Source organism: Arvicola amphibius, chromosome 9 (assembly GCF_903992535.2).
Source record: "Arvicola amphibius chromosome 9, mArvAmp1.2, whole genome shotgun sequence".
Classification (NCBI taxonomy): domain Eukaryota; kingdom Metazoa; phylum Chordata; class Mammalia; order Rodentia; family Cricetidae; genus Arvicola; species Arvicola amphibius.
Genome location: NC_052055.2, coordinates 35222115 through 35246474, shown reverse-complemented (window position 1 = coordinate 35246474; position 24360 = coordinate 35222115). Strand labels below are relative to the sequence as shown.

Here is a 24360-nt window from a genome sequence, read left to right as displayed (position 1 = left end):
ACCCTGACTCAAAAAACAAACAAAGGAAACCAGGCGGTGGTGGTGCACGCCTTTAATCCCAGCACTTGGGAGGCAGAGGCAGGCGGACCTCTGTGAGTCGAGACCAGCCTAGTCTACCAGAGTGCGTTCCAGGACTGGCTCCATAAGTACTGAGAAACCCTGTCTCGAAAAACAAAACAAACAACCCCCAACCCTCCCCCAAGAAACCCAACAACAGCCGGGCGGTGGTGGCGCACGCCTTTAATCCCAGCACTCGGGAGGCAGAGGCAGGCGGATCTCTGTGAGTTTGAGACCAGCCTGGTCTACAAGAGCTAGTTCCAGGACAGGCTCCAAAACCACAGAGAAACCCTGTCTCGAACCCCCCCCCCCCCAAAATAAACGCCTTTAATCCCAGCACTCGGGAGGCAGAGGCAGGCGGATCTTTGAGTTCGAGGCCAGCCTGGTCTACAAGAGCTAGTTCCAGGACAGGCTCTAGAAACTACAGGGAAACCCTGTCTCGAAAAACCAAAAAAAAGAAACCCAACAACAAAAGAAAAAACAACAACAAAATCTCTTCAAAAAGAGATCTTTAGTGTGATACAAGGGTTACCTACCAATTTAGACATCCAAATAGTCCGTCGTTCACTGAGTGAGCAGGGGAAGTGTGACTTTACATGTTCCTGTGTCTTCCGGACCTTGCCTTTATTGCCTGAGATTTCAAGGTTCTAGATTTAGCTAAGGAGGAAAACCTTGGAGGGAGCGGAGTGGGAACGAGGAACCCTCCAACTCTGGAACCAGGAGCTTCAGTTCTTGCCAGGAGCTTCAGTTCTTGCCAAGACCGGCCACTAGGGGCCGCTGTTCGAGGGCAGCCGCGGAGCGCAGGCGCACAGGCGAAGTAGTCCGGAACTCTGTTTCTCAACTATCAGGTCGGTCCTCCTAGAAGGCAGGTCCGGGCAGGAAGCGCAGGCGCAGAGACTCGGAACCTGGTGGCTGGGATTGCGCGCGCGGCCGGGCCGAGTCCGCTGCCGTCTCTGTTCCCCCGAGTCGGCGGCTCCGGCGTGACAGTGGCGGCAACATGTACGCGGTGTACAAGCAGGCACACCCGCCCACCGGGCTGGAGTTTGCCATGTACTGCAACTTCTTCAATAACAGTGAGCGCAACCTCGTGGTGGCCGGCACCTCGCAGCTCTATGTGTATCGTCTGAACCGCGACGCCGAGGTAAGCCGCTTCTCCGAAGCGGAGATGCTGAGGCCATACCGCAGTCACCTCGGCAGGTACCCCAGTGCAGGAACCGAGCTTTGCCTACGGTCTCTTGTCCCCAGTGCCGGTTCTCCACTACCGTGTTGTTTGGCCTCGTCCTACTTTCGCTGGGATGCCCCTGCCTACGGTCTCCTACTTGTTCTTTGGCATTTCCAGCAGGTTGTTGCAGATCTTTCATGTGCTTAGAAGAAATGATATGGCAGTGAACCAGGCCCTTGCGGAAGATGATCGTTTAGTAAATGAATCCACACAGACTGCCGCAGTGTCTCCGGGAGTTAGACCTGGTGAAGGAGGCTGGGCGCTTCCAAACAAACAGCGCTTCTGAGACTGAGCAAGTTTGTTGGGGGAAGGACAACTTCTCCCTAAAGGAGCAAGGCTGGATGTAGCTTGGGGACCGACTACTGGCCGTAGCTGTAGTAAAGTGGAACAAACCCATCAATAGATAAGATATAGGAGTGCTTTGGTTGCTAGAGTGACAGCAAGTGGTTCAGGAAGCCTTCTTTCAAGAGGCAATTTCCGTGGGTCTTGGTAATGCAGGCCTTCAGTCTCGGGCAGAAGCACACAGATTTCTGGATGTTCCTGTCTAAACTGGTTGCAAGCCAGCCAGGGATACATAGTGAGACTCTTTCTCGAAACAAAGCAAAGCAAAAACAAAACAAAAATGAAGCCAAAAGGGCAGTTTCTTCCCACCTTTTCCCCTAAAGTTTTAAAATTAGGTTTATTCATTTGATTTTTTGTGAGTGTTTTGTCTACATATATGTATGTGCACCGTATACAGACAGGGAGATGCGGTGTTAGTGGGCAGCAGACCTGGGAAATCTCAGCTCTGTAGAAATGATTTAAATAGACAAGGAGGTATGAAGAAGTATGGGGGGTAGTCAAAGTGGTTTCAAGCAAAACTGTTTCTGTAATAGAGGCTAAGGGATGGAGGAAGGCAGGGAGAACAGGTGAGAAGTAACAAGGGTGGGACTCCATGCCACACTCTCCAAGAAGGGGATTTTGGCGAAGAAATTATCTTACCCAACTTATGTTTGACAGAGGTCCAAGGAGACCAGTCAGGAAGTGCCTATAGCTATTAGGCAAGAATTAATGGTGGCCTGGACCAGTGTATCCATGAGGTGATGGGAAGCCATCAGGTTCAGGATGGATAGAGGTGGCATTCAAGGGGAACAGAGTGATGCCAGGATCTTGTCAGTTTTGTGGGTAATGGGTCTGGATTTGGTTTTAGCAGTTACAGGGGTAGTTGCTATTCCATTGTGGCCAGGAATAGGCCCTGGAGTTGCAGGTGCTTGTGAGCCGCCTGATAGGAATGCTAAGAACAGAACTCAGGTCGAGAGAGCACTTTAAAGGTGAGGGAGAAAGCAACTAACTGTACACTGGGAATTAACGGGAGTGTTTGCTTTTATTTAAGGGGGATCGTTTGACACAGGGCTTCTCTGTCTATTAGTTCTGGTTGTCTGGAACTCACTAAGAAGACCAGGCTGGCCTTGAACTCACAGAGATCCTCCTGTCTCTGCCTCCTGAGTGCAGGGATTAAAGAGGTGCATCACCGGCTGGTGAAGGCAGAGGCAGGTGAATCTCTGTGAGTTTGAGGCCAGCCTGGTCGAAGTTTCAGGGCAGGCTCCAGAGCTTGCTGATGGCAGGGGCCATCCCTGGGTGGACTTTCTGTCCTTCAGATGACTGTGTTCATGGATGAGATAGGGCTACTACATAGTGTGTGACTTCTTCCTGCTTCCTTTCCCCTTCCAGGCTCTGACCAAGAGTGATGGGGGCACAGGTAAGTATAGGATAGCCATTCTAGCCCTGCACCGGGGCGGGGTGTGGGTGGGTGGGTGGCCCAGGAACAGGACCCAGGCCTGACTTGTTGACCTCCACTCTAGAGGGGAAGGCCCATAGAGAGAAACTAGAGCTGGTAGCCTCCTTCTCCTTTTTTGGCAACGTCATGTCCATGGCCAGCGTGCAACTTGCGGGCGCCAAACGTGATGCCTTGCTTCTCAGTTTCAAAGACGCGAAGGTGAGCGGTATGAGTCTGGCAGGAGGTCCTGGGCACAGCGGTGTGTTTCGGGAGCAGTGCTGGTTGCGTCCCAGTGTTGTCAGGGTTGGTATTGAACGGGCTATGACCTCCTGCCTCCAGCTGTCAGTGGTGGAGTATGACCCAGGCACCCATGACCTGAAGACCCTGTCTCTCCACTATTTTGAGGAGCCTGAACTTCGGGTAAGCCAAGCCCAGAAGTGGCCCAGGCTAAGCCTAGCAGCTCCCTCTTGCATTTCTCTCCGACTGCCCCAGTGGTTCCCTCAGACCTTCTGTAGTCCAGCTGATGTCCCCTCTGCCCCCAGGATGGCTTTGTGCAGAATGTGCATACACCTCGTGTACGGGTGGACCCTGACGGGCGCTGTGCGGCCATGCTCATCTACGGCACGAGGCTGGTAGTTCTGCCTTTCCGCAGAGAAAGCCTGGCTGAGGAGCATGAGGGGCTCATGGGCGAAGGGTGAGTACCAAACTGGGGTGGCTGTGGTTGTCCTGAGTTTTCTGCCCTGTCCCTTCTTCCTGCTAACACTTTTGGTCTGTAGACAGAGGTCCAGCTTCCTGCCCAGCTACATCATCGATGTGCGGGCTCTGGATGAGAAGCTGCTCAACATCATTGACCTGCAGTTCCTCCATGGCTACTATGAGCCCACCCTGCTCATCCTGTTCGAACCCAACCAGACCTGGCCCGGGTGAGGCTGGGACCCCCTGCTGTGGGCCCCCAGATGTCTTGCGCAGGCGGGGCTGTGTATAGGGGGATGGGTAACTGCCTCTGGATGACCTGCCTGCTGCTCTAGGCGGGTGGCTGTGAGGCAGGACACGTGCTCCATTGTGGCTATCTCGCTGAACATCACACAGAAAGTCCATCCTGTCATCTGGTCCCTCACCAGCTTGCCCTTTGACTGTACTCAGGCCCTGGCTGTGCCCAAGCCCATAGGTAAAGGTCTGGCTGTGTTGAATGGCAATGGGTGCGGGGTGGGGTGGTAGCAATGAACTGCTAACAGCGGTGTCTCTCTCCAGGTGGGGTGGTGATCTTTGCTGTTAACTCTCTGTTGTACCTGAACCAGAGTGTTCCCCCATACGGTGTGGCTCTCAATAGTCTCACCACGGGCACCACTTCTTTCCCATTACGTGAGTGGGATATAAATCGGCAAAGTGGGATGGGCCTGGTGGAGAGGGCTGTGTTCAGGGCAAGGCATCCAGTTTGCATGATCAATGTGTACCCCATAGGTACCCAAGAGGGCGTACGGATCACCCTGGACTGCGCACAGGCAGCCTTCATCTCTTACGATAAGATGGTCATCTCCCTCAAGGGAGGCGAGATGTGAGCCCACAGCCCATGAACCCTGACCTTCGAGATGCCCACGTTCTGGCCTTTTCGGTGCCTCTGTGTCCCTTGTCCACTTGATGCCCTTCCTTTACCCACAGTTACGTGCTGACCCTCATCACTGATGGCATGCGCAGTGTCCGAGCGTTTCACTTTGACAAGGCAGCTGCTAGCGTCCTTACCACCAGTGTGAGTGGGGCGAGGTTGGGAGTGTCCGGGCCTAGGTCCGGCTGTGCTCTTAGTCACACCTCTCCCTCAGATGGTCACCATGGAGCCGGGATACCTGTTCCTGGGCTCTCGTCTGGGCAACTCCCTCCTCCTCAAGTACACAGAGAAGCTGCAGGAGCCCCTGGCCAGCTCTGTCCGTGAGGCTGCTGACAAGGTAAGTGCCCACCATGTAGGGTCCCTGGGCCTGCTCTTCCGTGACCCCGTGTGGGACAGCCTCAGGGATACTCATTCATTTTACAGGAAGAGCCTCCCTCTAAGAAGAAGCGAGTAGACCCTACAGCAGGCTGGACAGGTGAGACGATGGACTAGGATAAGCAGGGGAGGGCCAGAGTCCACAATTAGACTCAGCTGGACTCTGTCTGCTGCAGGAGGCAAGACGGTGCCACAGGATGAGGTGGATGAAATTGAAGTATATGGCAGTGAGGCCCAGTCAGGCACACAGCTGGCCACTTACTCTTTTGAGGTAAGACTAGGGAAGGCCGTGGGTATCCACCCTTTACCTGACTCTGTAGTGAGGAACAGCGGGCCATGTTCCCACCGCCCCGCTCCCGGCCGCCTGGCTAGCTTATGCCCCGAAATAACAACACACAAACTGTATTCATTTAAACACTGCCTGGCCCATTAGTTTCAGCCTCTTACTCGCATCTTGACTAACCCATATCTAATAATCTGTGTAACACCACGAGTGGTATCTTACCAGGAAAGATTCAGCGTGTCTGACCTGGCAACTGGCTCCATCGCATCTGTCTCAGAGAGGAGAGGCATGGCGATTTACTAACTTCCCTTCTCCCAGCATTCTGTTCTGTCTACTCCACCCATCTAAATCCTGCCCTATCAAAAAGCCAAGGCGGTTTCTTTATTAACCAATGAGAGTCCTCCATCATGACTCTACCTGACCACTGCTGTGTCCACAGGTGTGTGACAGCATGCTCAACATTGGGCCCTGTGCCAATGCTGCTGTGGGCGAGCCTGCCTTCCTCTCTGAAGAGGTAGTCAAGGGACTGGGACTGTAGGCAAAGAGCCTGGAGGTGGAATGGGAGACTGTGTCCTTACCCTGCTCTGTAGTTTCAGAACAGTCCTGAGCCAGATCTGGAGATTGTGGTTTGTTCCGGCTACGGGAAAAACGGGGCCCTGTCAGTGCTGCAGGTATGTGTAGGTGGGGGTGGGAGACTCCTGGTACAACATGGTTGGGCTGAGCCCTCATTCCTACCCCATCTTTATTCTAGAAGAGTATCCGGCCCCAGGTGGTGACAACCTTTGAACTTCCTGGCTGCTATGATATGTGGACGGTCATTGCTCCAGTGCGGAAAGAGGAGGTAGAAACTGGGCTGAGAAGGAGACCCAGAGGGGAGGGAATTGAGCGGCGCCTGGGGACACTGGGCTAGACTGCGGCCCCCGGCCTGCTCCTCTTTTGGCCTCACAGGAAGAAATGCCCAAAGCAGAAAGCACAGAGCAGGAGCCTGCTGCCCCCAAAGCAGAGGAGGATGGGCGACGGCACGGTTTCCTTATTCTTAGCCGGGAAGACTCAACCATGGTAAAAAGGAGAGCCTGGGACTAGGATCGGGGTCCCCTGGGGAAGGGCACCACTCACCACTGTCGCCATAGATCCTACAGACTGGCCAGGAGATCATGGAGCTGGACACCAGTGGCTTTGCCACACAGGGCCCCACAGTCTTTGCCGGAAACATTGGGGACAATCGCTATATTGTCCAAGTCTCACCGCTGGGCATTCGCCTGTTGGAAGGCGGTAGGTGGGCAGGTCTGTGTGCATGGGTCTTGAGGTGGTGTGGGTGTGCCACCTCACTCTAAAGACCTTGTGTCCACAGTGAATCAACTGCACTTCATCCCTGTGGACCTGGGTGCCCCCATTGTCCAGTGTGCTGTGGCTGATCCCTATGTGGTCATCATGAGTGCTGAGGGTCACGTTACCATGTTCCTACTCAAGAGTGATTCATATGGTGGCCGCCACCACCGCCTGGCACTACACAAGCCTCCACTGCATCATGTAGGCCCCCTATGCTTGCCTAATGCCCCATCTTCCCACTGCCTGCCCCCTGCTCTTGTCTGAACCCTATCCTATTTTCTACAGCAGTCTAAGGTGATTGCGCTCTGCCTGTACCGTGATGTCAGTGGCATGTTTACCACTGAGAGCCGCCTGGGTGGGGCCCGTGACGAACTGGGGGGCCGAAGTAGCTCAGAGGCTGAAGGTCTGGGCTCAGAAACAAGGTGCGTAGGGACTGATATGCGAGCTGCTGGTGTCCCCATGGCAGGCTGTGATGCATCTGTCTGTTGGTTCCCAGCCCCACAGTGGATGATGAGGAAGAGATGTTATATGGGGACTCCGGCTCCCTCTTCAGTCCCAGCAAAGAGGAGGCCCGCAGGAGCAACCAGCCCCCAGCTGACCGTGACCCTGCACCCTTCAGGGTAGACCCCACCCACTGGTGTCTGCTGGTGCGGGAGAATGGCACCATGGAGGTGGGTCTATCTCTCTCTCACTCTCACACACACACACACACACACACACACACACACACGACAACCATACCACAGTAGCCTTTGTTCCCAGTCTTAACCATTGCCCTCCCTCCAGATCTACCAGCTCCCAGACTGGCGGCTGGTGTTCCTAGTTAAGAACTTCCCTGTGGGACAGCGGGTCCTGGTGGACAGTTCTTTTGGACAGCCCACTACACAAGGTGAAGTCCGAAAGGAGGAGGCCACACGCCAGGGGGAGCTGCCTTTGGTCAAGGAGGTGTTGCTGGTTGCCCTGGGAAGCCGGCAGAGCAGGCCCTACCTACTGGTAAGCTCCTTGTCACCTGCCTCCCAAGGCCCTGCCCATCCTCATGCCCCTCCCCTCCCCTTAGCTGTCTCTGCTTGGCTCCCTCAGGTACACGTGGACCAGGAGTTGCTTATCTATGAAGCCTTCCCCCATGACTCTCAGCTTGGCCAGGGAAATCTCAAAGTTCGCTTCAAGAAGGTGCCATGGTTGAGCATGGGGTAGATTGGAAGGCCAGGCCAGCAGGGTCTGGAAGATCCAGCACTTACTGTGGCCTCTGCTAGGTCCCCCACAACATCAACTTCCGTGAGAAGAAGCCGAAGCCATCTAAGAAGAAGACAGAAGGATGCAGCACCGAGGAGGGACCTGGATTCCGGGGCCGTGTGGCACGTTTCCGCTACTTTGAAGATATTTATGGCTATTCAGGGGTAGGCAAGCGGCTTGGCAAGGGCCTGGATTGAGGGTGGAGCGTCACTCACAGTGCGCTCAGAGTGCCTGCCTCCAGGTTTTCATCTGTGGACCCTCGCCTCACTGGCTCCTGGTGACTGGCCGTGGGGCTCTGCGCCTGCATCCCATGGGCATTGATGGCCCCATTGACTCCTTTGCTCCATTCCACAATGTGAACTGCCCTCGTGGCTTCCTGTACTTCAACAGACAGGTAAGCAGGCCCGGCCCCCAGCTGTGGGGCAGAGGGCCAGGGTAGTGGAGATGGCTAGGGCCGAGGAACTCAACTGTGGCTTAGCCTGGGAAGACTGAGGACGGGACAGCAGGGGTGGACATGACCAGTGAAGTCACCTCAGACTTGGTCCAAGAGCCAGGCTGAGCTGACTTTACCTTTTGCTCTGCCTCTCTCAGTTTTGTGGCAAGCACATGCTTCTGACCTGTTTAACCATCTGTGCCTTCCAGATGGTAGCAGTGATTAAGGCCTGATGGCACGTGCTTTCCAACCGCTGGGGAAGGGTGGCCTGGGTCACAGGCATCGACTCCTTTGCCTAGTTACTGTTGGAGTTACTATTGTTTCCAGTCCTCAGGGTCCTCTGGCCCTGGCCTTCCCGTGCCTTGTGCTACTGTCCACCAACATGAAGTGAGCTTAGACAGAGTTAGGCTACCAAAGCTTTAGCCTCTCCAGGGCACTACCCAACACAGCAGTCCGGATATCCCATCACCAGAGCTAGAGAACACTTGGGGAGGCCTAGATTCATTGGCTCTGGCCTTGTTCACCCCAGACCAAACTGACTTTGCTGCCCTCTGCACCCCTAGGGTGAGCTGAGGATCAGCGTCCTGCCTGCCTACCTGTCCTATGATGCTCCGTGGCCTGTCAGGAAGATCCCACTGCGCTGCACAGCCCACTATGTGGCCTACCATGTAGAGTCCAAGGTCTGTCCCTGTCCCACATTCCCCAGGCGTCTTCTGAGCTTGGCCTCTGGCATGTGACACCCCTCCCCCCCAGGTGTACGCTGTGGCCACCAGCACCAACACTCCCTGCACTCGCATCCCTCGCATGACCGGTGAGGAGAAGGAATTCGAGGCCATTGAGAGAGGTAGGCAACGCTTGCGGGTAGGGCGGGGCAGAGCCTGGCCCAGTCTACAAGGTGACTCATTCCCCCCCCCCATAGACGACAGGTACATCCACCCCCAGCAGGAAGCCTTCTCCATCCAGCTCATCTCCCCAGTCAGCTGGGAGGCCATTCCCAATGCCAGGTGAGGCTGCACCAGCCAGGGGCTGCTCTCCGCTGGCAGCGTAGAGGTGGCAGGTGCTGACAGCCTGGCTTCATGCAGGATCGAGCTAGAGGAATGGGAGCATGTCACGTGCATGAAGACTGTGTCACTACGCAGTGAGGAGACCGTTTCAGGCCTAAAGGGCTATGTGGCTGCTGGGACCTGCCTCATGCAGGGGGAGGAAGTCACGTGCCGTGGGCGGGTAAGGGCCTTTGGGTGGGGGGCAGGCAGCCCCCAGCAGACCGTCTGCCATCTCCATGCATTCCCTTGCCCTTCCAGATCCTGATCATGGACGTGATTGAAGTGGTGCCTGAACCTGGGCAGCCCCTGACCAAGAACAAGTTCAAGGTCCTGTATGAGAAGGAGCAGAAGGGGCCTGTGACTGCGCTATGCCACTGCAATGGCCACCTGGTGTCAGCCATCGGCCAAAAAGTGTGTTATTCTTGTGCTTCCCCTCTCTCCTGTCGCAGCTGCTCTGCCTCCCCCACCGCTCTGCTCACCACCTTCTGCCCCTCAGATCTTCCTGTGGAGCCTGCGGGCCAGCGAGCTGACAGGCATGGCCTTCATTGACACCCAGCTCTACATCCACCAGATGATCAGTGTCAAGAACTTCATCCTGGCCGCCGATGTCATGAAGAGCATCTCACTGCTGCGTTACCAGGAGGAGAGCAAGACGCTGAGCCTGGTGTCCCGGGTACTCACAGGGACAGGTGTGTAGGTGGGCACCAGTCCAGTGCCTGCTCTAATACTGCCCTTTTCTTTCCCCAGGATGCCAAGCCTTTGGAGGTATACAGCGTGGATTTCATGGTGGACAATGCCCAGCTGGGCTTCTTAGGTGAGTGTGTGGGTCTGTGGGAGGCTATACTAGCAGGGTATGGGTGGCTGAGGCTGACTGTGGGTCTCTGTTCGTCAGTGTCTGACCGAGACCGCAATCTTATGGTGTATATGTATCTGCCGGAAGGTGAGTGGTTCCTCTCTGACCTCTTCCTGGGCTGGGTACCAGGCAGTGGACAGGGCATGACCTGAGTTCCTGTGCCCAGCCAAAGAGAGCTTTGGGGGCATGCGCCTGCTGCGCCGGGCAGACTTCCACGTGGGTGCCCATGTGAACACATTCTGGAGGACCCCGTGCAGAGGTGCTGCTGAGGGACCCAGCAAGAAGTCAGTCGTGTGGGAAAACAAGCATATCACATGGTTTGGTGAGTACTGGGGTAGGGGTGTCTAGGGATGGGAGGGTCAGCCTGGCTCACACAGCATCTCCTCAGCCACCCTGGACGGTGGCATTGGGCTCCTGTTGCCCATGCAAGAGAAGACGTACCGGCGGCTGCTGATGCTGCAGAATGCACTGACAACCATGCTACCCCACCATGCCGGCCTCAACCCGCGTGCCTTCCGGTGAGTGTGCCCCTCCCCGGGTCGCTCCCCGCACCCTAGCTGTGCTCTGACCTCCTCATGTCCACCACCCCAGAATGTTGCACATGGACCGGCGCATCCTGCAGAACGCTGTGCGCAACGTCCTTGATGGAGAGCTGCTAAACCGCTACCTGTACCTTAGCACCATGGAGCGCAGTGAGCTGGCCAAGAAGATCGGCACCACACCCGACATTGTGAGTACCACCCCTCACCCTAGCCCATTTGCCTCACCTGCCCTACCCACCCACGTCTCTACCTCCCATCTTCCCACAGATCCTGGATGACTTGCTGGAAACAGACCGTGTCACCGCTCACTTCTAACGCTGTGACCCCACCCCGCCCCGCCCCTGTACACTTAGCTCTACCCGTTTTGTATAAAACAAAAGAAAACGATTTTTCAGATGAGTGTGTGGTCATTGTGTTTAAAGAGCCCCATAGTATGTTCCCCATTCCAGGCCCCGGATGGCGAGAGATCTGCACTGGGCCTGCTCGGTGTGCCCAGGCTGGAAGCTCTGCTGCCCCCTGGCAAGCTTGTAGTCATCCTGGCAGGGACCTACATCTCCAGGTACTGGGAGACCTCCTCTGCCTTGGGGGCAAAGCCCAGGCGGGCCAGAACACGCAACAGGAGGGCAGTGAGCCGCATGGCAAGGGTCTCCAGCCTAGGGGAGCAGGGTAAAGGGTTGTAAGTCGATGGGGAGCAGATCTTGGCCAGCCACCCATCCGGCCCCCATGTTCACTCACCTCAGAGCCACCTCAAACTTGAATGCCTCCCAGATGATCTTGACGTGGCGCAAGAGGCTGCTGCTGTAAATGCCGTGGTATGCTGCACCCACCAGGCGGCTCCAACCCCAGACAGCACTGTATCAGATACACACATCAGCTTGCTAACCTGTTGCAGCACCTCCAGGCTTCCCCTTGGCTCACCAACCTCTTGGCCATGAGGAAGTAGCGGTCAACAGGGGTGCCCAGCGTTGAGTTGATGGAGCGCACTGTGTTGATGTTCCGCAGCACTAGTAGCATGGGCCGGGGCAGTGCCTTGAGCACTTCCATTATGCCTTCAAAGTGTTCACGAGCCATGTCCTGCATGTAGACCGCCTCCTCACGGCTCATCAGGTGGGAGCCCCAGAGCTGGCCCAGGCGCACAGGCCGCTGCATGAGCACCTCAGCGAACAGCATGTAGTCTGGAGATGGCAGGAGGTCCCTTTTGGTACACAGTGGCAAGCTCCTGCCTGTTCCACAAACACTCGCCCTTACCTTGTACCCCAAGTGCAGCTGCATGTGTCTTCATTGCAGCATCGTCCCTCAGGATGATGGCCCGCCACAGCTGGCACAGGGAGGATCGGTCCCTGCAGGAAGGCCTAACTGAGCTCCAAGCTGCAGGAAGAGGGGCCCAAGGGAGGTCCGACCCCCTCGTGCCTGGCCCCATCTTACTTCTCATCCAGGAACTGGTAGAGCCCGTGGTCCAGGAGCACCAGCTCTGCTTTTCCATCTGGACCTTTCCGCACCAGAACTAGGAACACAGCGTGTCAGCTCAAGCCACCCCTCTGAGATCCCACCCTGGGGCCTTTCCTACCATTGCCAGGGTGGGGGTCAGAGTGAATGAAGCCAGTGTAGAATATCTGTTCAGCAAAAGCCTGGATTAGCTTCTTTGCTACCTAGGGAGAGCATAGGGAATCCATGGCAGCACCCACTGCCCAGCCCCCATTGCCCTGCCCCAGCATGCGATACTCACGTCCTGCACTGCCAGCCCCTGCTCCTTGATGGCCTCCATGTCATTCACTTTGCAGCCCTCACAGAAGTCAGCTGTCAGCACCCGCTGGGAGAGCAAGAGGCTGCATGAGCTCAGCAGGCCTATGTTGCCCCACCCTCAGGGAAAGTTCTACCCAGCTCACCTTGCTGGACTTGTCCCAGTGCACCCGAGGGACAACAATATAATGGAAGTGCTTTAGCTCCTGAGCACAGCGCTCAGCATTTCGGCCCTCATTCTCGAAGTCCAGCTCCTGGACCAGGGTCCCCTTCAGATCCTAGAGGTTATATATAGGCAGACAGGTCAGTCACATCTAGGTTTAGCATTTACCACTAGCCGCCACTCCCCTACCTGCTATGGGTGGCACTACCTGTAGGACCCAGCTGAAGCTGAAGCTGGGGTGCATGAGCCCTATGAGATACAGCAGGAGTTCCAGAGTGTGCACATCCCCATCAAAGCGGTCTCGTAGGTCAATGTACTGTACCTGCAGTAGGCCAGGGGACACTGAGATCCAGGGTCACAGCTGGCCCAGCATCCATCTAGTGTGCAGCGGCATAGATACCTTTACAGCCACAGAGGTGCCATCATGTAACTTGGCACGGTGCACCTGAGCCAGGCTTGCAGCAGCCACCGGCTGATAGTCGAACTCCTGGAAGAGTTCATTAGGCAGCGCCTGGAAGTCCTCAAGGAACAACTCATCCACCTGGCAAGAATGACCTTGGAGTCACTGCCAGGGCTGCAGAGGCAGGCTCTTTCCTCCCCATCAGTTGGGCTTACCTCCCGGAAGCCCCGAGTAAGAGCTTTGTCCTCCAACACACGTAATGTCTGGATGTACTCGGGTGGCAGCAGGTGGTTGAAGGAGCAGAGCCCTTGACCCAGTTTCACGTAGAGGCCTCCATTGCGGATGGCTCCTGCCACCAGGGCGTCAGCCGCACGCTGGTGACATGCAGACATCACCTCCACGTACTCCGGGCTGTTCTGACCACAGGCATGGAGGAAAGGCTGGGGATGGGTGGCCACTCCTTGGTCCCCCCAGCACCCCTACCTCCAGTGTTCCCCCTCCCTGCATGTGCTCAAGATATGAGGACAGACCTCTGCCACTCCTTGGAGGACAACATTTGTGCACCACCAGTAGTCCAGGGAAATGAGGAGACCAACCTTCAGAGACCTGCAGGCAGAAGTAGCTTAAGCCCCAGGCAGGCTGGAGATTGGGTTGGTTCCTGTGGGCCCTCTGCCGTAAGCCCAAAGTCTGACCTCACCCATCAGCCCCTGTACCCAAGGTGAGGCTGGGCTCACGTTCAGCCTCTAGTTACACGTGCCCTTATGAGCTAATGAAATACTACTCATGCCAGCATCCTTCGGGTGCCCAGACAGACTGCTGAGAGTTAGTGGGGAGAAGAATGAGACAGGGTTTTAGTATACAGCTCTGACTGGTCTAAAGCTCACTATGTAGAGTGGGCTAGTATCAAACACAAAATATCAGATTGTTCTGCCTTGTAATGCTGGGATTAAGGTGTGAGCTGCCATACTCAGCCATTTTCAGATATCTGAAATAACTTCAAAACAAAAGGAAGTAGGACCGTTAGCAGTTTCCCTCAATCCCAGGAGGACCACAAACTTGGAAGGATTTAGCAATACCCTGTCTCAAAAGTTTCAAAAAAAACTTGGTGTAGTGGTGCTTGCCTTTAATCCCAGGACCTGAGAGACAGAGGCAGGGGAATCTTTGTAAATATAAGGCCAGCATGGTCTACTTAACAGGTTCTAGGCTAGCCAGGGCTACAGAGTAAAACCTTGTCTCAAAAAAACATGTTGGCTGGGTGGTAGTGGCACATGCGTTTAATCCCAGCACTCAGGTGGCAGAGGGAGGTGGATCTCTGTGAGTTTGAGGCCAGCCTGGTCTAAAGAGCTAGTTCCAGGACAACAGGCTCCAAAGCTACAGAGAAATCCTGTCTCAAAAACACAAAAAACCAAAAAAGAAAAAAAAGTTAAAAAAAAAAGGGGGGGGGGCTGGGAGATGCAGAGAACCTGGAGGTCCACAGTCCCCCCAGCACCCAGCCACAGCCCACCTTGGCCTAGCAGTGAGCTGTGAGGCTCATTTCCTATTAGTCAGGGTGGGCTGCACAGGGCAGTTGTCAGGGACCTGCAAGCCCCCTGCACAGAGTCGTGAGAGCAGCAGAAAGAGAGAAAGGGCACTAGGCTCTGCGCTCACCAGTCGCAGGGCTGTGAGAACTCGGGGCCCACAGAACACAGGAAACTGTTCAGCCTGTCAGTAGGGATGCCTCAGAGTCCCAGGCAGGACCACCTAGGACAGGTGTGGGGGCCTCAAGGCTGGGAACAGGTATCCAACCACAGACATGCCCGAGGACTAGCTGCGATAAACCTCAGGGACACAGAGATCCACCTGTCTCCCCTACCAAGTGCTGGGATTAAAGGTGTGCGCCACCACTGCCGGGCTTCAGTGACATGTCGGGACCAAAGCCTTCCCGAGAAGGCAGCACCAGCTCAGGGAGGAGCAGCACTCAGAGCTACGTGGAGCAAGAGGACAGACATCCTGCACCATGGAACCCTGACCCTGACCACTACAGTTCAACCACTCGGGTTAAGAAGCTTTCTCATCTGCAAAGTCAATGAGGCTGGGCCAACATCTGCAAGAATTCCCTCCCTAGGAGGGGAAGGAACTTTGTAAAACCCTTTGGCACTGTGCTAGGAGTGAAGAGTCAGTTCCACCCAGGCCCAAGCCTCTACATCTGGAACACCAGGTCCCCTTGCATGGTAGGGAGGTAGAACAGGGCAGCTTCTTTATGTGGTAAAGTCTGTGGGGATATTGTCCCCTGTCCTGTCTACATGTTGGTGCATGCTAACTGCAAAGTCCCAGAAGACCCCCACAGCCCTTGGGAGAGAGGAATGTGGAGAATGGCATCCCACCCAAGCTATACCAGGTCTGGCACAGCCTCCTACCTGCCAAAGCGCCCAATGCCATCTACCGCGAGGCGCAGTTTCCTCTTCTCCTGCGCCTCTGCCATGAAATAGCGGGCTCCGAGGAGCAAGGGCACCCCCACCGCAGTGGCAGAGAGCGTCCTCCTCCACAGCAGCCTGGTTCTTGAGGTCCTAAGAGGAGACATGGCAGGTGATGGAAGTGTTGCACCCCACAAGGGAGCTGGTGCCTCAGCTTCCCTCTTTCCTGAAGTCCTGTCTAGGGGGCCATGTAGCCACCAGAGAACACCCAACACAAGGCCCTTTTCCTAGACCTCACAACAGCACAGATGCCAGATGCTGGGGGAGAAGGTCTTCTTTGGCTGTCTCTTGGGCAGGCCAGTCCAGATCTGCAGTCTGCAGACTGGACCACCATCCCCATTGTGATGGTGTGAGAGATCCTAATGGAAGTGAGACTTAGTACTGCTAAAGTCAGCACAAACCAAACTGAGCAAGAACTTAAAACAGGAATGGACTAGATCCCATATTGCCCACAACAGCAAACATCCACATATGCTGAGTACAACAGCAGCAAGAACACCGCTTGTGTTCACACCGCCTCCGCTCTGCCAGGGCCTTCCAGCCGGGTGGTGGTGCACACACCTTTAATCCCAGCACGCAGAAAGCAGAGGCAGGTGGTTCTCTGTGAGTCCGAGGACAGCCTGGTCTACAGAGAGTTCCAGGACAGCCAGGGCTACACAAAGAAATCCTATCTCGAAAAACAAACAAGAAAAAAAAAATAAGAGAGGGAGGGAAAGAGAAGAAAAAAAGGTGGGCTTCCTCCTCATAGAGCCACGCGGTCCCCACACCTCTTCTGCTGTTCTCAGCCCTTGCCTGATGCCCCACCAAGGTGCTCCCACTCCCCTCCAAATAACCCTGTGTATCTGATGGAATGAGCACCCTGATTTGTAGTCCTTCCAATGAGTCAGTGTGTGCTCTTCATAAAGTTCTTGTGGGGAGCACCTGTCTCTAGAGTGCGACCAATCACTGGTTCCAAGACACCACAGACACAAACACATCCTGTTTTGGGGGTACAGGAGAAAAGTTCCAGTGTGGGGGACCTCCTCATCGTTGTGGTTTACACAGAGCCGCCATCTGGGAAGGGCGCCTGCCTTTGGTGCAGGGGTCTCATTACCTGGGCGGTGGGCTCTTGAAGTTCCTCCTGAAGAATATGGCAGGGCATGGCCAGGGCTTCTGCCTGCTCTGCAGCAGAGCGGAGTGGAAGTGGCACAATCGCATCTGGGAAGGAGGAAGATGGCAAGGCTTGGCAGAGGCAGGGACACGGAGTCATAGCCTGGCACCTGCATCAGCCTGGATCAGAGCTACACCAAACAGTGCGCCCCGAACTCCCACTCAGTGAGGGCTGACCGTGCTTCCAGAGCTCCGGGCAGGAAGCTGCCTGGACACCAGTCTTAGCAATAAAGACGCAGGCTGCCTACTGGATGAAGAAGCTGGAAGCAGAAGAAAGACCTTCCTGGAAATGCCTCATCTTTGAGGGAGGAAAATTAGTCCAGACCTGGCTTGTCTGTGATAAGGGCCAACATCACTTCTGAGGTAGCACCCTTAACCTGTCATTTACTATTTCTTGGTGCTGACCACTAACCAGTGGCCTCAGGAAGTGGGCCACACCATGGGAGACATGTCGGCAATGCCCACCCACCGATTCTAAGAGTGGTCTCACAGGAGTGGCTTTTGTTTTGGGACCTTGTTCTGAAAGCAAAAAGAGTCAAGGAGAGCTGAAACTGGAAATCTGGGCCAAGCCATAGCCGGGGAAGTCACAGGCCCAGAGAGGAAGTAGTAGTTGCTGCTTTGTTAAAAGGACATGCTGTGCCCATCAAACTGTCTTCTAAATAATCACGTTCAGGTCCTAGATTAGCGCCACTATCCCGCTGGCCACAGAGCTTCTTGCTGCAGTGGGCAGCAATAACTGCACAGACTCAGAACTGATCAAAGTGTTGAGAATAAGCAAGTGTGGCTGTGGAACACTTGGCCTTAAGTGGGACTTCTACATCACCCCTTCCAACGCTCAGGAACACGATGGGAGAGACGAAAGAGCTGATGGGACCAAGTGCTCTGGAATGCTCTTCTCTGGGCACAGCATGGCTACTGTACTCTTGAACACATAAACTTTGTTAAGACTTGCGTAAGACTGGACCCATCAATAGCCTGTCATGGGGAAGAGGGGGACTCTGCAGTAAACCACTGGTCAGCTGCCCAGGCTCCTGACTATAGTGACACACACCCCGTGAATGGGAAAAGTGGACTAGCTGGAAAGGAGGGGAACATCTAGAGTGGGAAGAGGAGAGAAAATAGTGGGAGGGGAATGTAATTAAAATACATTGTATACATGCGTGAAAATGCTAGAATGAAATTCACTATTATGGGCTGCGCATGGTAGTACACGCCTTTAATCCTAGCACCTAAAAGGGGCAGGTGAATCTCTGAGTTAGAAGTCAGTCTGATCTACAGAGCAAGTTCAAGGCAGCCAGGGCTATTCAACAAGATCCTGCTTCAAAAAAAGGGCCGAGGTCTGGAGAGATGATCAGTGGTTAAGAGCACAGGCTGCTCATCCAGAGGAGTTTGGTTTGAATCCCAGTACCCACATGACAGTTCACAATCATCTAAAACTCCAGTTCCCGGAATCTGTTGCCTGCTCTGGCCTCCACAGGAACCAGGCATGCATGTGGTACACAGGCATGCAAACAAAACACATAACCTCCGCAGGAACCAGGCATGCATGTGTACACAGGCATGCAAACAAAACACATAACCTCCGCAGGAACCAGGCATGCATGTGCACACAGGCATGCAAACAAAACACATAAATTTTTACAAACTCTTAAGAAGAAACTCATTATTATGTATAATTAATATATACTAATAAAGCACCATCATCATTATTACTTGAGATAGGATCTCATTATATATCCTTGGCTGGCCTGTAACTCAATACATAGACCAGGCTGGCCTCAAACTCACTGAAATCCACCTGCCTCTGCTTTCCAAGTCCTGGGACTAAAGGAAAGCATGAAGCTGGAGGGATGGCTCAGTGATTTAGAGCACTTCCTGCTCTTGCAAAGGGCCAGAGCTTGTTTCTCGGCACCTGGGGGGCAGCCCACAATGGTTGTGACTCCAACTCCAGGGATCCCAGGCCTCTGGCCTCTTTGGACACTAGCACTCATGTGAACATACCCACATGCAAACGCATAAATACCTACGCAAAATTAAAGTAATAAATGTAAAATAAATGAAAATTTGATAAATGATAAATCTTTAAAAGCATCATCCCACACCTGGCTATAAAATATTTTTGAAAAAATACAAAGCAAAAAAAAAAAAAAAAGAAAGAAAAAGAAAATACAAAGCTGGGCACTAGTGGCGCACATCTTTACTCCCAGTTCTCAGGAGGCAGAGACAGGCAGATCTCTGCCTCAAAAAACAAATAATCAAGCAAACAAGTTTGCCCTGGCAGGTGTTGTGGAGCGTGCCTTTAATCCCAGCACTCAGCACTTAGGAAGCAGAGGCTGGAAAGATGACTCAGATGTTAAAGGCTAGGCTCACAACCAAAAACAATAGGTAGAAGCCGGGCAATGGTGGCATACACCTTTAATCCCAGCACTCAGGAGGCAGAGGCAGGCGGATCTCTGTAAGTTCGAGATCTGGTCTACAGGAGCTAGTTCCAGGACAGGATCCAAAGTGACAGAGAAACCCTGTCTTGAAAAACCAAAAAAAAAAAAAAAAAAAAAAGGCAGATGCAAGCATGAGGTGGTAGAAGCTCTGGTTTGATCATTGCGTGGGTGTAAATGAGGAAACAGGCCCTGTACTCAATGGATATGTATACTCCTGTGGCAAAAAAAAAAAAAAAAAAAAAAAAAAAAAAAAAAAAAAAAAACCCAAAAACAAAACCCTAAAATCCATGGCAGCAGTCCAGGACCTGGTGGGCAAACAAGAGAATCACCGAACGTTTGAGGCCAGCTTGGTGTACAAAGGTAACCCCCTGTCTCAAAACAGAAGTAAAAAAGGGGTAGCATGCACATGCACAGACCTGGTTCAGTATCCAGTAGCACAAGGCGAAAACAAGTTATAGACTATTTCCTATAACAACAAAATCCCAGGAAAGGAGGTAGCATTCTGCAAAGAAGGCAGCTATTTTAGGGCAGGGCCTTAATCTAAGAAGACTCTGTGCCCGGGATTAACCTGGCACCAGCTAGAGACTCTTACTATGACCCGACTTGGGGAAATCGTGCTTTTTCAGGTTTTCTGTTTTGTTTTGTTGAGAGAGGGTCTCACTGTAGCCTAGACTGTCATGGAAAAAGGGGGCTTTAGGGACCAGGCAGGTAAAGGCTAGAGATGTCATTCATACCAGCAGAGCAAATGAAGCCCTGGGAGACTCTGGACAGGCTCCTGGCTACGGCACTATCTATCTATGCAAATGAAGTTTCCTTCAATAAGCCTGGCTTCTTGCTTTGGAAAGCAATGAGTGTGACTTACATTCACAAAGGATTCCCAAGTGCAGGGAGCACTGCCCACCACACCGAACTTTATGAATATGTGTACAGCAGGCGAGCACCAAGGACACACTGAGATCAAAGATTTCCCCATAGAGCACTTCAAGGCTCTGCACCTGTGCCAGCTCCTTGCTGGTGTCCTCAGCTCTCTCCAGCTAACACAGATAACAGTCCTCACACCACTACCCAGATTGAACTGTTTGCGGAGAATCAGCTTCCCACTGCTTTTCTTCTTCTCCGTTTTCTTCTTCCTCCTCCTCTTTTTTTCTTTTTCAAGACAGGGTTTCTCTGTGTCTTGAAAACTCAGCTTGACCTGTCTTGTCTTGCCCTGGCTGTCTTGGAACTCGGCTTTGTAGACCAGGCTGGTCTCGAACTCAGAGATTCGCCTGCCTCTGCCTCGTGAGTGCTGGAATTAAAGGTGTGCACCACCTCCTCCAACCCCCAGTTCCCACTGCGTTATTTTTTTTAAACTTATTTATTTCATGCATATGAGTGCTCTATCTGCATGTACATCTTAAGCCAGAAGAGAGCATCAGATCCCACTTTAGATGGTTGTGAGTCACCATGTGGTTGCTCGGAATTGAACTCAGAACCTCTGAAAGAGCTGCCAATGCTCTCAACCACTGAGCCATCTCTCCAGTCCCCTCCCCCTGCTTTTCAAATGGCAAAAACAAAAACAAAACCTGGTTTACTTCTCTTAGAAGAGAAATCAGACCATTTCCAACACTAGCAGACAGGTGACACCCTGAGCACACAGAAAGAAGACTTTCACTAAGTGCGGCAAAAGAGGACTGGCTGGGATTCCAAGGGGCCGCAGAGCCAGGCTGAGAACAGAAAGGCACGGAATGACTAAGGCAGGCAGGCCGTGATTACTTGAGACTGATTATCCAGAAGAGGATGCACAAACCTGCTAGCCAGCAGACTGGAAGCTGAAAGAGTAAGACACAGCTACCTGAGGCAACAGAAGCCAGGAAGTCTCCCACATGAAGCCCTTCTGTGCTGGACAGAGCTCACAAAAACCTGCCCAGAATCATAAACGGAAGCCAGCATGAAGCCCCAGCATGAGCGGGAGGGGCCTGAATACGGCCCCATGCTGACTTAAAGGAGGCAGCCAGGCTGAGCGTTCAATGTTCACGACCCAAAACTTCCCCGTGGAAAAGGTAAAAAGTCCTTCAGGGAGATTCATGAGTCTCAGGCTCGCTCTTCTCCAACTAGGCCTGTGCTGCCTCAGCCAAGCTGTTAGCAGCACCTGGGTTTTCTGGCGATGCTGGGACAATACAGTGTCTAGGTGACAACTTCATATTGAAGACATGATGTAGAGGAGACAAGGCTGGCCAGATCAGTCCACCCAGTATGCCCCAGAAGGGGACTTCTGTCACACGGCTCATCTATGAAAGGCTGGGGCGATGAATAGTCAGAACTCACAGGTGAGTCGCTAAAGGTTCACAGGGACATCGAGTATACAGGAGACCCCAGCTCCAATGACTGGTTATCACTGTCAGGGCTCTGGTGAGCACACAACCTTCTCCCCCATTGCCAAATGGTGCAAACCACTCTTGCAGGCAAGGCCTGGGGCCCATTTCCCACTGCCTTCCCCCATAATCTCTGAGGAATTAGCACTGCAATTGAAGCCTCCTCACTTGGGATGTAGAACAAAGATTCTTTCAGGAGGCACCGGTAGTGTCCTCTGCCCTACCAGGATTTATCCACAACAAAAGTCAGGTAGGAGATGCCAGTCATGACGTCAAATAGATAAAGCCCTGTGCTGAAAACTCCAGAGTTACCACCCGCTTCGAGGGCTACTCAAATGCCTGGGTCCTCCTGGGGTAGGCTCCCCAACACCCATTAAGCTATCTTCTGAAATCCCCATCAAATGAGAAAGAATGTTAGACCCCAAGAGGCACGGGGGGGGGGGTAGATGGGGAGTCAATCTACAGCCAAACCCCAAACAAATCCCGAACAAGAGGTGCCCAGTGTCGTGGTCCACATGGCCTGCAGTTCTGTCCTCAAATCTAAACCCTGACCTACAAGCAGCCCCAGGAGTGTGTGTGTGTGTGGAGGGACTACAAACAGGAGATAAGGGTGTGGAGGAATGTCCTCTGGGGCAAAACAAGGCCACAGGGGCAGGGAAGTGCAAAAGGAAGGACTCAGATAAGAGGGTTAAAGACTCGGTTTGCTGAAGGTTTGCTGAAGCTCCACCAGCAGCGCTAGCCAGTTGAACACTATATAATCAGCCCTGGCGGAAAAGAAAACCTTTATTGTTGAAATGATCCCGGAGTCTTCTGTCTACCGTGACCCTTCTCTCCAGGTCGGTGATGCCCACAGCTCTGCTGGTGGTGGCAGCTCAGGAAGCGACCACCACCACACGGTTGGCAAGCAGACAAAGAGGGTGACAGTACATTCTCTCCTCCCAGAACATGCCCCTTTGAGCAGGTCCACATCAGCCAGCGGTGATCCTGACCTACAACTGTCACACGTAGCCCTGTCACCCATTCCAGTGTGGACAGAGTGCCACCGGCTCCCTGCACCTGGTCCTCGTGTTGCTGTTTTTATTTTTATTTTTTAAAAGACTGGGTTACACTATGTGGTTCTGGCAGGCGTGAAACTCACTACACGGACCAGAATGGCCATGAACTCAGAAATCCTCCTGCCTCTGCCTCCCAAGCGCGGTGCCACTGTGCCTGGTAGTTCTCGGGCTTTTTACAGGGAATGTGTGGACAACGTGTCTTCAGAAACATTCAATCAGTTCTTCTCCAGAGACTGCACGAAACAGCAAAAAGTATAGCCTAGGAGAACGCTCCAGTCAGACTCAGTAGGTGAGAGGAAGATGGAAGATGTCCAGATGAGCCAGTCTGCACGTGCCAGGAAGTCACTGCCAAGACTCAGGGCCCCCCAAAAAACGTGACCAGACTAAGAAGTTTAACAGGACAGATGGCTCGTGCACCTCACTGTTTGGTTGGAAGCGTCACCTCTGCTCCTAACATCTTTATCCAAAAAAAGTCTGGAATGTTTGGTTGGGGGCTTCACCCAGCTCCTGGCATCCATTAACACCAAGAAGGAAATTGAGGCATTTCCCAAAATTGGGAGGAGACAGACTGGGGACTGGAGCTAGAGGGAGTAAGTGTTAGTAAAAGGACACCAGCCCACAACAGTGACCTGCAAGGACTCAACTGAACTGGGCAGGAGCTCTTAATCAAAGGTTAAAAATCTGCCTTTCCAAAAGCACGCCTTTGATCCCGGCATCAAGAGGCACAGGCAGGAAGATCTCTGTGAGTTCGAGGTCAGCCTGATTTACAGGAGTGAGTTCCAGGAACCAGGGAAACAAAGAGAAACTCTGTGTCGAAACACAAAACAAAACAAAAAACTTGCCTTTCCACTCCCCAGGGCTGTCTGAGGACTAAGGGGTGACTAACACGGTTCTGGGGAGAAGCTGTGCAGTTCTAAGGAGCTGTATTAAAAGCCAGCACGATTTTCTTCTCTCTGAGTCTCCGACTGACAAGGCTCCATCAGAAAGCACGCCCACCGCGGGGCAGCTCACTGCAAGCCAAAAGTTAACCCAACTCCGTGTCTATCTGTGTAACCTACAAAGCCAGATGGACTAGAAAAACAACCTCGGAGAAGTCCAAGTTTTAAAACAATACAACCTCAGAAATGGCCATTCTCCAAGGCCAGGGGACAGGCGAGGACATCTCCAAGGCCAGAACAGGGGGCCAATGCAGCCAGGGCATGCCAAACTCAGCGGGTGTCATGGGGTGTCTCCCTCCCCAGAAGCAGGTAGAGGGAACAGAGCAGCTTCCCGTGGAGACCCGGAGGGGGTGCGCCGCGGACAAAGGCAGGAGGGACAAGACCCTGGGGTAAGGTCAAGTGATGCTGAGTCTTCCCAAGGGGAATCTGGGGAGCAAAGGGAGGCCGAGGACCTGAGAATTCTCCAGAGCTTTGGGATCAATGGGTAGGGCCCCGGGCCTGGGTTGGGTCCAGGATCTCAGGGTACCGAGTTAGACCCAACGCAGGGGTGCGGAGAGCACAGAGTCAGGGCCCGGGTCCAGGGCGTGCGGGGGCGGGGTCCTCACCGGCCGCCACATGTCCCCGGCAGCGGTCTCCTCTTGGTTTCGCCGCAGATGTCCCTGGTCCCCAGCTGACCCCGCGAGAGAGCAGGCCACGCGCATGCGCACCGGCCCGGCGCTCACTCCACGGCGCTGGGTTGCGTGGAGGGGCCACGCCCCCAAGACGTGCAGGCCTCTTCCTCGCCGCAGCGGCCCCTTGAGGTCGCCCTCGGCATAGCATCATGGGAGAGCCCAGTTTCATGCTCAGAGCTAGGAGGCACTTCCAGGTTTGTATTTGTTTTTGTGGGATTTTTTTTTTGTTTTGTTTTGATTTGTTTGTTTTGTTTTCTTTTGGCTTTTCAAGGC

General features: G+C 53.7%; 2 protein-coding genes across 2 annotated transcripts; one reads left to right on the top strand and one right to left on the bottom strand.

The window, feature by feature from the left end:
- The first annotated feature begins 931 nt into the window (after window positions 1-931).
- On the top strand, window positions 932-11116 carry Cpsf1 (cleavage and polyadenylation specific factor 1). Its single transcript, XM_038342899.2, has 37 exons — window positions 932-1198; window positions 2990-3017; window positions 3121-3254; window positions 3375-3455; window positions 3578-3729; window positions 3812-3958; window positions 4064-4203; window positions 4287-4397; window positions 4497-4590; window positions 4695-4782; window positions 4853-4975; window positions 5062-5113; window positions 5190-5284; window positions 5736-5810; window positions 5887-5967; window positions 6048-6137; window positions 6245-6355; window positions 6427-6568; window positions 6648-6826; window positions 6911-7047; window positions 7122-7296; window positions 7412-7618; window positions 7706-7795; window positions 7879-8022; window positions 8100-8252; window positions 8855-8971; window positions 9045-9135; window positions 9211-9295; window positions 9374-9515; window positions 9593-9745; window positions 9831-10007; window positions 10082-10148; window positions 10227-10274; window positions 10354-10509; window positions 10576-10705; window positions 10779-10917; window positions 10997-11116. Exons 1-37 carry the CDS (start codon window positions 1055-1057, stop codon window positions 11042-11044), a joined length of 4326 nt encoding a protein of 1441 aa, XP_038198827.1. The 5' UTR covers window positions 932-1054; the 3' UTR covers window positions 11045-11116.
- Window positions 11117-24151, bottom strand: Adck5 (aarF domain containing kinase 5). The gene is made up of 15 exons (XM_038342900.1): window positions 24022-24151; window positions 16579-16682; window positions 15429-15578; window positions 13563-13638; window positions 13248-13448; window positions 13033-13173; window positions 12841-12954; window positions 12616-12747; window positions 12456-12539; window positions 12297-12378; window positions 12155-12233; window positions 11978-12069; window positions 11652-11904; window positions 11465-11581; window positions 11117-11382 (listed from the first exon to the last, which is right to left on the bottom strand). Exons 1-15 carry the CDS (start codon window positions 24115-24117, stop codon window positions 11277-11279), a joined length of 1827 nt encoding a protein of 608 aa, XP_038198828.1. The 5' UTR covers window positions 24118-24151; the 3' UTR covers window positions 11117-11276.
- Window positions 24152-24360: the final 209 nt, after the last annotated feature.